This window comes from Trematomus bernacchii, unplaced genomic scaffold (genome assembly GCF_902827165.1).
Source record: "Trematomus bernacchii unplaced genomic scaffold, fTreBer1.1, whole genome shotgun sequence".
Classification (NCBI taxonomy): Eukaryota; Metazoa; Chordata; class Actinopteri; order Perciformes; family Nototheniidae; genus Trematomus; species Trematomus bernacchii.
The window spans coordinates 2,032,866-2,043,827 of record NW_022987609.1 but is presented as its reverse complement, the minus strand read 5'-3'; the positions used below and the strand labels follow the sequence as shown (position 1 = coordinate 2,043,827).

General features: G+C 39.3%; 1 protein-coding gene across 1 annotated transcript; it reads left to right on the top strand.

The window, feature by feature from the left end:
• Positions 1–905: 905 nt before the first annotated feature.
• On the top strand, positions 906–10,918 carry ctdsp2 (CTD (carboxy-terminal domain, RNA polymerase II, polypeptide A) small phosphatase 2). Its single transcript, XM_034131785.1, has 7 exons — positions 906–1,649; positions 4,019–4,176; positions 5,390–5,491; positions 5,826–5,882; positions 7,239–7,331; positions 8,256–8,441; positions 9,174–10,918. The coding sequence occupies exons 1-7, from the start codon at positions 1,589–1,591 to the stop codon at positions 9,297–9,299; spliced, it is 783 nt and encodes a 260-aa protein (XP_033987676.1). The 5' UTR covers positions 906–1,588; the 3' UTR covers positions 9,300–10,918.
• Positions 10,919–10,962: the final 44 nt, after the last annotated feature.

Sequence of the window (10,962 nt, the reverse complement as noted above, 5' to 3'; positions counted from 1 at the left end):
GGCTAATTAAATATCTATGAAAAAGAAGATCACGTAAGTACTAAATCCTGCCTGGCACATATTGTATGTTTAGTGTTTTTGACTGAATATAGACTTTCATTTAATAAGCCTGAACCCTGTTCACCCCTGTTTGGCTGCCATGCTAACCAGATGTTGTGATCAGCAACCCCACTGTAGTGTTAACCATAATTAGCTACTTCTGGACAATAATTAAAGTATTAAACACAACAGGTAAAGATAATGCATTTTTTTGGGAGATAACTGCATTTTTTCTGTTTTATAAATTATGTTATCTCCAACTCCTGGAGGAACAAATGCATGCTACAAACAATAATTTAATATATTTGTAGAAAAGGAAATGCTAAAAAAATAACGAAAACTAAACTTTTTTAAATTATAATAATTGGGGACAAAAATGTAAGATGGTAACATATAAGTAGTATATATATCATATTGAAAGTTGAATACTTAATTAAAATAATTACTTTTTGTTTATAGGCCTAAACGTTTTTTGAAATGCTATGTTTAAATATGCAAATTAGGCATAATCTAATAATAACTTTAGGCGACTTCAGGAGAAATATTCGAGAGCAAATAGACAAAGTGAGAAAAATAAACACCTACATCTGTTTGCCGGACGTTTTCCTGTCACGATACTCTTAAAGTAGGAATATGTTGTGGAAGAAAAATTAGCCCAAAAATCTAAAAATTAAACAATGCAAAATAAGACAATGTTTTTTCGTGTAGTGTCTCACCTTAGGAGAAGGAACTGTCTTATTGTATGTGTAAATAAGTATTTGCAAAAATTACTATTATTTTTAAAAATAATTTACAAACAATGTGATCTCGAGCAGCGCTGGAATGTGTTCGGTGCGGCGCGTGCAGGACAGGGAGGAATGCCTTAGCCACGCCCCTCTTCGCCGGGGCGTCCAATCAGAGAGCGGAGACGGTTTCAAGGCGCCCTTAGAGTCCCAACCGTAGAAAAACAAAGCCCCGGATAACAACAAAACTCATATTTTACATCTAACTGCACACTGAAATCCTTTTAAATGCATCGAAATCGACCGTAGAGATCGATTCTCGGTGTTTTTCGTCGCTCTTTAAGGCCTTTCGGGCGATGTTGTTTATCTGTAGTAAAGGGTGGCTTGAAACCGCCCCACCTTGCCCCATTTCCTCGGTTGTTTTCCTCCTCTCGCCTGGATTCTCCATGTTGTTGCTGCAAGAGTACGGACTTCGCAGCGTCGCGCTAGAGTGAGCTGCTCGGCGATTTTTACCCGTAATAGTAATGGTAAACCCGAGACGACGGAGCTGACAGAGTCTCAAATAGCCTCCCCTAAAAAAAACATATCCAAGTGCCTTTGCCCCCCTTTTCCCCGGGCGGCGGACCTCCGAGAGACGAAGAATAAGAAGAAGGAGAAGAAGCGGCGGCGTTGGGAATAAAGAAACCCACGAACAAGACAAATCCTGAGGCGGAGGACACGTTACCTCGGTGAATAATTGAGTTTACTTGTCAATAAAACCCAATGAGGGATGCCCATCAGTGCTCGGGGACAGGATTTGAGGATTTTGAGGGCTCCGTGATTGTCAGATGGAAAGTTCTGTTATCACCCAAGTGCAGAAAGAAGACGTGCAAGTGTCACCGAAAACAGGTGAGATGGGCCTGTGTTTTTATGTGCTTTTGAAGTGTTATTATATCTGCTTGATTTGGTGCTGTATTGAATGTTAATCGGTGTGTATATGTAGTGCGCCCATTTGACAGTTGAGATCTGCGGAGCGCGGTCAAAGAGGCGCATTGCCCCCTTTTTTTTCCTTTTTTTTTTTTTTTTACATTTGCCAAACACATCTGTCATATTTAAATCTTATCACAAAAAACCCACATTCACTGAATCTGAAATAATCCAAATGTGTTTTTTTACTAATACTATTGTGCCTACAAGCTGTTTTTCTTCACCTGCACGTAAACAAGTGGGGTTTGAATAAAAAGGACATCCTTTCTTTTTTTACATTTGTCAAACACTTCTGTCATATTTCAATTTAATCCATATAAAAACCCACATCCACTGAATTTGAAATAATCCTACATTGTTAATTACTAATATGTTTTTACCCAGTATAGCTGTTTTTCTTCACTTGCACATCATAAAGTGGTGTTAGAATAAAAAAACGTGGGATTATTGCGTAGCTTTACCACAGTTTAGTTCTCCTTTCCTATTGAGAATAGGTTCACAGTCTCCATTTCGCACTGGGTTTGCCATTCAGATCTTAGCAATTCTGTTTTTATCTATTGTTATGTGTAAATCTTCTTAACATGTGGTGTTGTGATCATGGCTGAATTCGTCTTGGTGTTTTTGCTGCTTGTGATCATGGCCAGCTCTCCAAAGCTGCCGTGTATTTATGTCGATCAGGTTCCAGCTTGTTTGGCACCATCCCACATCCTACTACTATACCAGGTACACAGCGTGAAAGAGCTCGTCTGTCACCACAGGCAGCACTACAGTACAGTAAAACAAGGCAGTTGGGTTCGTTTCTGCTGTTTTTCTTCATATTTTATAGGGGGCGGGGGTCACAGATGAGTGCAGTAGCAGTAAAGACTGCTGCACTGATCCCACGTTTGCCTGTATTTGACTAGTCAAGCTTCTGTATAAAAAGATTAAGCATTTAAAAGGTTGAATCTAGCTGTTGATTATTAACAGAGGGACTGTATAGAAATACCAGGTGCCGCGGTGTTGACAGCGGAATGCACAAACACACCCCTCTGCACACGCCCATTGTACTGTATAGCCGTTTCACAGATTTCCTCAGGCTTGAAAACAGGCTTTACTTGGTTCTTGTGCATAATGCATTATTGCAGACTGTTTCAGAAAATGATTCGCAGTGCCCTTTTTTTGCATTGCTTGGCATATTTCGTTATATCACAGACATTTCTGTAGGACTAATCTGCTGTTATGTGTCCATCCTCTCACATGCAGGGGAGATATAATGCATGTGTTATGTCATACATGGCAAATGCTGCCCTTCCTGTGGGAAATCAATAGGCTGGTTTACACTGATTGGCTGTCAGGATTTTTATTAATCATGTGGATTAAATTGGTTAAGTTTGGTTGGTCATATTGATTATAAGGGATATATTGTTATTAACTAAAAGTGTGCAGGACTAATGAAGGACATCTGAGGAATGACCAAATCTGGCTCCTTTGTCTCTTAAACATGGTGTTGTGTAACATGGCCCTTGGTGTGTGTCTGCATTATATCTTCACAGCCTGGAATCTGTAGATTATTAGAAACAAATCTTTCTGATTTTACTTTTCACTGTTTCTCAGCAGTTCCTTTTCCTAGTAAAGTGTGAGCGTGTTTACGATGAGTCGGTTTTAATGGGTATAAATTATGTGTGCATGTCCTCACATGAAACACACTAGAGGGGGACTGGGAAGAATGTTTTTCTCCCTTTCTTTCACTACGAGTCTTGTGTTGGCCTGGGACTCTTGTTTAGGGTGACTGATCAAAGAATTGCACAGAGCGCTGAGGTGTGACTGCTTGTCCGGATCACTGGCTGTCTGTCTGTCTGTTCTGGATAGCTTCAGGCCGCTCCGCAAGGTCTTGGAGTTTAAAATGGTTGGAATGTGTTCTGTCTGTGTTTTCTGTTGAAGGTAGTGCTGAAAAGTGTGGCTTTTCCCGCCCTCTGTGATTATATAACATGTACCAGCCATTTCCAGCAGCAGCAGCAGAGGCAAGCGCATTAAAAACAGATTTCATGTGCGGGCTGTACCATCCCCGTAGACAGATGGACGGTGCCTTTAGGAAAAGAGGAAGCTCATCATTCTACATGCTACAAATACCTCGCAACTGATTGTACTGAATTTAAGTGGTTGATTTTAATGTTTTTCATCTGTTTCCATGCGTTTGGAAGAGATTAGATGAGGTATATCTGACGTGTAATTCAAGCTCCTACTTAACATTTCAACGTTGTTCCATCATGCAGCTTCCTCATGAATGTCCCTTTTTTCTTTTTGCATAACAGGCCAGGTGAGCCGATCTGCCTTGAAACAGCCTCGAAGTTGTAACATCTTCAAGGCGCTCTTCTGCTGCCTTAAAGCTCAGGATGACTCCAAACCACCAACACCACCGCCTTCCCATCAGGCCCTGCTGGAGGCGCAGGAAAATGGGATGGTTGTCAAGGTAACACTATTCTTATTCCAGCAATGTTTCACACCAGCTGAAAACAATGTGAGGAGTTCAGGCCCGGATTTATTTGTGTTTATTTAAAATGTCACTTCCTTGTCACAGCCACACACACACACACACACACACACACACACACACACACACACACACACACACACACACACACACACACACACACACACACAGCTTGAAAAGGAGTTGTTTGAATAGTTTTGCCATCTGTGGGAATAAACATGCTGTAAAAATGTTGTCGTCAAGCAACATTATTTTTTACAACTGCACACTACAACCACTACTGCACCTGCTCCAAACATCTTAAAAGCTAACCGCAACTGTCTGCGGGTATGGAATCACTTTGATGTTCACACTTGATCCCCCCCAAGGATGATAAGAGCATCAGAGTGACTATCAATCCTTTAGCCTGACGGTGAGCAGAGAATGGTGTATTGTGTGCCTCGTAATTGCTGAGGTGGAGAAAAAATAAAGCCTTGAGCGCCTGCTGCACACGGCTGGTGAACGCTGTCAGCCTGATTAGAGCTTCAGTAGCATGTAAGAGGCATTTTAATGAGATGCCATGTTTGCTCACATTGAAGATCGTCCTCCAGCATCAGGAGCAAGCAGGATCAGTAGCGCTGGGTTATTGTGGAATGAAACCAAATTAAAAGACTAAGGGCCGATGGGGTTATGATACATTGCGTTTGTTTATCCTGTGAAATGAGGTTGTTGTTGCTCGTGTAGTATTTGTTCTCAATCTAAATTTGCCTCCCTTAAAGTTATGTAATATTTAAATAATTAATTTCACATTGAATCTGCTCATAAAGATTAAATGAATATCAAGAGGACACTAGATATCTAAAAAAGGGAGATTATATCAAGCTAATGTGTTCTCCCTAAGGGTGAATGCCAGGTGTAGAGAGGATTTTGGGAAGTATAAAAAACACATTAATATGCTTATCCTAAACATGTGCAACATAAAAGTGCCTACAGTAAATAATAATGCTTCTTCCACACATTCATGCATCTCTAAAACTGAATTGTATCTAATTTCCCAGAGGTAAAATGTATCAACCAAGGTCTGATTTTCATATGAATCACTGCCCTATTAGGACTAAGCATGCTTATTCTGTATAAACATAGCACAAGATATATTAAATATATGTGTGTGGGGGACAGTAACATTAAAAAAGCTTGTTTTCTGTCTTCTTAGCAATCTGAATATAGCCTCCTGCCTGAGATAGAGGCCCAGGACCAAGGGAAGATATGTGTGGTCATAGATCTGGATGAGACCCTGGTGCACAGCTCATTCAAGGTATTCAAGCAAAACATTTTTATATTAGTGTTGTTGTGCAATATGAGTTCATTTTCTTATTCTGATTTAAGTAATTGTTTATTCATGTTTTGAATCCACTTAATAGTATGTGGTCGCACCCGTGCTAGTTCTCCTTTGATATATCTTCTATTAAAACATCACATGTGCTCGTGGAACATCAAGTAAATTATATTCTGTTTGTGTAGGCTCTTGCTGTGATTTGTAGTAGCAGTGCGGAGTCTGCTTCTGAGTGTTCAGGTGTTATGTAATGCCATGTGAATGTACACAGCGCTGAGCAGGCCAATCATCTCCCTCTGTGTCTTCCCCCTTCCAGCCGATTAGTAATGCAGACTTCATCGTTCCTGTGGAGATAGAGGGGACCACACACCAGGTAAACTTGTGTGTGTGTGTGTGTGTGTGTGTGTGTGTGTGTGTGTGTGTGTGTGTGTGTGTGTGTGTGTGTGTGTGTGTGTGTGTGTGTGTGTGTGTGTGTGTGTGTGTGTGTGGTGTGTGTGTGTGTGTGTGTGTGTGTGTGTGTGTGTGTGTGTGTGTGTGTGTGTGTGTGTGTGTGTGTGTGTGTGTGTGTGTGTGTGTGTGTGTGTGTGTGTGTGTGTGTGTGTGTGTGTGTGTGTGTGTGTGTGTGTGTGTGTGTGTGTGTGTGTGTGTGTGTGTGTGTGTGTGTGTGTGTGTGTGTGTGTGTGCTGTGTGTGTGTGTGTGTGTGTGTGTGTGTGTGTGTGTGTGTGTGTGTGTGTGTGTGTGTGTGTGTGTGTGTGTGTGTGTGTGTGTGTGTGTGTGAAGGGATGGGTCTTGTAACTGATCAGCCAGGTTTCACTCTCACGCCCCACGGAGCCCTCTACTGGCCAGATGTTGAAAAAATAAAATCACAGGAGAAGTGGATGCATCAGCAGGAAAAAAAAAGGCATACAGCAGAGCTCATCTAAAATATCATTAATAACTGATGTATGGAGAAGAAATTCTCAACTATCACTCTGTGTCTGACCGTTTTGTTCACCTTGGACTGAGAGCTTTCCACTTTTGGACATATGGAAATGTAATTAACTCAGAAACGTGATTCTTGGGACCCGGGGTGCTGGTGCGCGATCCTCTGTGGGCGATCCTCTGTGGGCGATCCTCTGTGGGCCTCTGCCTGGTTCAAGTAATCCAGGATAGGCTGGTTAACTCTGGCACGGCCTATTCTTGATTACTTGTTTCAGGAACTGGCCGTTTGCAGCCAACGGACGGAAACTCTCATCAACCTTTATTTTTAAATCTTGAGGAAACACTGCCCTTGTTTTTGGACTGATGTCAACGAGAAACATTGTTTTAAAGAAATCCACCAGACAACAGTTAAAACAGTTACATTAAAGAGTTGTGTAGTCTGTAGCCATGTTTTTAAATTGACCTATAAGTGCAGTTTTGTTTTGTTGTTAAATGTGTGTGCAGCAAAAAAATAATTAAAATGTCTATTAATGGATAAAGGACCATTTTAATAAAAGAAAATGTAGTATATGATGTACTGTATTAAGGGCTTTATAAATATATATTATCAATGCCTGTTATGTTTTATTTTTAGAAATATCTAACCAACAAAAGTATATATATATAGATGCAATTATAAGTAGGCATATGTGTCAGCGGTAGGAAATCCAATTGATAAAAACAATAAGTTGATGGTACAAATGTGACAAAAGACATTTAAATGACATTAAAATAGTCCTGTTTGCTGATGGTGTGTTTGTCTTGCAGGTGTATGTGATGAAGAGGCCGTACGTGGACGAGTTCCTGCAGAGGATGGGAGAGCTGTTTGAATGTGTGCTGTTTACAGCCAGTCTCGCAAAGGTACTTTACAGCAGATACTTAAAATAGATATTTTCTCTAGCTCTCAGTATCTGATGTCTGATCTGTCAGAGCTTGTTCTGTTTTTTCTTGTCCTCTAGTTCTCCTTTCACTGTGATAGCAGCTGCTTAACATGCTGAGACACCTCAGTGTTCACCTTGCTCACATTCAAAGCTATAGTTTGTTTCTGTGCTCATGTTGTAATTCTAACTAAGCCTAGTTATAGGGTAGATGGAGATATATGCATACTTACATTAAAATGGGTTGCACAACTCAGTGGAGAGTTGTAAATACTTACACAGCCAAAGTGCAAGGTCAAGATGCTACATGGCTTACTGAACCAGCTGACAAAACTAATGTTAGCTTGCAAACATATGACCCGTTAAGATTAAAGATGAAGAGGAAATATCACATGGCCCACATATCTGAAGTTTTTAATCATAATGTAAACTGGTGCCATTTTAAATGACTTGCACATTTAGTAACAATAGTGCAATTCATTTCCGATAACCAAACTTTATCCAAAAATGCGAAATACCTCTCCTGAAGTTAGCATAATCATATATTTACCCCTCCTTCTATAATGTAAAAGTACTACTAACTGAAAGACATGCATGTATTTATCCTGCAAATTAAACAAAAATAAAGCCTAAAGCTAATTGTTGACAACTATTTTAAAGCTTGTGATATTACTTAAGTTTTATCGGTGTTAAGTCAACCTAAATTAAAGTAGTTCACAGTTACTAAGAACGTAAAGATGACTAAACAACACAAACATATCTGTTGTTGCAACCTAATCCACATGATTACAGTTTGTATGTGTGATGCTATTTCTTAGCTGATTGCTGTCTGATAGCTATTATCAACCTTCAGTAGAAAGTGCTTCATTAGTCCAACCTGCCTTCCCCCTCCTCTCCCCTCCATCAGTATGCGGACCCAGTGACGGACCTGCTGGATCATTGTGGTGTGTTCAGGACCCGGTTATTCCGGGAATCTTGTGTATTCCACCAAGGCTGCTATGTCAAAGATTTGAGCCGCCTGGGCAGAGATCTCAACAAAACCCTCATCCTGGATAACTCCCCCGCCTCCTACATCTTCCACCCTAATAATGCTGTGAGTTTCCATCAATACTGTCAGTAATCATATCTCTTTGTGTTCAAAATAGCTTTTACAAATGTGATGAATATTATAATTTTTCCGTCAATCAAAAGATGTGACACCTGATCTAAGATCTCTGTTTCATCCTGCTCACAGAGGCTTTCAGGCACAAGTAGTTTGTACTAAAGCATAGATCTTATGTTCCCAATTTATTTGAAAGATTTATAATAGACCTCAAGCTCGATGAGAGGATGTTTGGTAATGTGAGATTAGCTTCTTTCTTAAATGTTTAAGAAAAATAGCCATGGTCAAGTGTATTATCAATGACGTCCCGATAACGGCTGCAACAAATCATTGGTAATAATCATTAAATCGGCAGATTACTTAATAAAAGTTGTATTTTATTGCTTGGTGCAAAATTGTGAAAAATACCCATTATGACGCAAACGTCTTTTATTTGTCTTACCCACTCTGCAAAAAACAACAAAGACTGACTTGATTTTATGGCTTGAGAAATTAATTTAAAGGTTAATCGTTTACCAATAAGGTCTCTTATTGTGTCAGTTCTAGTCCTAAATGTAGAGGAATGTACACTCCAGATCCACTATACATTAAAGATTGATTAAAATAGGTGAAATGTATATTCATTTGTATCAGAACTGTACTGACAACACTCTCAGGGGATGTTTTTATGTGATTATTCTGTTTAAAGCCAACAGTTTGTGAGTGACTCTTTGTCTTGGTCAGGTTCCTGTGGTGTCATGGTTTGATGACATGGACGACGCTGAGCTGCTCAACCTTCTGCCTGTGTTTGAGGAACTCAGTCAGGCTGAGGATGTTTACACGCAGCTGGACCTGCTCCGTGGACATTAAGCTCTCCGAGGACCTCTCCTGCTAAGACCTCCAGCCTGAAGCTCCTTCAACTACAATAAAACCGTATTTTGACAATAGATAACAGTTTTCAGACATTGTTCTCCTTGCCTCTGCACGAAATCTTCGGTTTAGAAAATGTGTATTAGCCGTGCGGTTAAGGAAATACCAAGCTTGTAAAACACAATGTGTTGCTGAAACTAAAGATAGCAATCTGAGGCCTTTCCTCTGAACCTCAGTGCTGAAATTATTGACAACCACTATTTGAAAGAGCGGGAAACAACAACCAAAGCAATCCCATCACAATCTCTCCAGTTAGAATATAAAAGTGGTTATTTTGCCAAAGCAGAAGCCTGCCTGCTCTGACTTGACTTTTGGACATTGTTTTATTTTTATTTTTTTAAATCTTGTGCCTTTTTAAGGAACAAAAAAAAAACATCAGCTCTTTTTTGCAATTTCCGCCAGATTTTATACATTTATGGATTTCTTTTAATAGGTTTTTTTATAAGGAAATCTATTTTTAAACACGGTTCCTCTATGCAACCCACTTCTGTGATTACATGGACAGTACCTCGTAAGTAGCCAGTCAATAATTGCATTCAGCAGATGTAAACATTACTGTAGCCTTATTTACCTGTAAATGAGCAGCGAAACAAAAGTGTATTTTACCTATTTGTACTATAAAAACCATGCAAATATACATCATGAGTGATTTATATCTGACATAAGTTAAGTTAACAGGGTGAAATCTTGTCTTTAATGGCAGACACACTGGAATATGTTGGCACATAGGACGACAACAAATGCCATGGTTTTCAGTCGAGGTTTAATTATGATTCATTTGTTACTATGTTTTTCATGTATTACTATATGACAAACAACTTGCACTTGTTTATATTGACAGTGCTGAAAGTAAAAACTGTGCCTTTTAAAAATACAATCGGACAGAGAATTGTGTTCTGCCTGAAAAGAGATTTGTGGGCCTACACACTCTGATGTGTCATGCTGAGCGTGAGAAAACACTGTCGAGAGCAAGTGTAATGCCATTGGGCTGTGGTACTTGCAGTGCAACACTTGAAAATATCAAATTTGATGTGTGAGTGTTTTTTCTATATTTATTGGCCAAAAATCTGTATTGTCCAGTACTTCTTAATGCTTAACATTTTATATTGTAATCCGTTTGCCTACTTTGAGGCTGGCCTTGTGTTTTTATCTGTGCCTAAATAACACACATGTCGCTGTCAAAATTCATAGATAATTCAAATACTCAAACAGTTAATCAAACAAACCAATACATGTAGATGCAACATTCAATCATGCAAGAAAATGTTTTTTTTCGTTTTTAGTTCAGTCCAACATATTTTGTGGGGTTATGTTTCCTGGGTAATGTGGTTTTTCTATGATGTTTAATGTCTGATGCAATTATTGCCTGCATGTTAGAAACTAAAAGATGACAATTAATTTGTACCAGTTGTGATGACCAAAAGTATTTGTTTAGAAAGTCACAATTTGTCTGTGTATCAGAAAAAATTCAACTCTCATTTTGTCTACCTGATCTGACCAAAACTCTAACAGATAAGGTGCTACCAGTTTTTATATTTAAATAAAAATTGGTTATATTATTCTGTCTGTGTGTATGTTTTCTTCCCTCTGACACTAAAGGGCG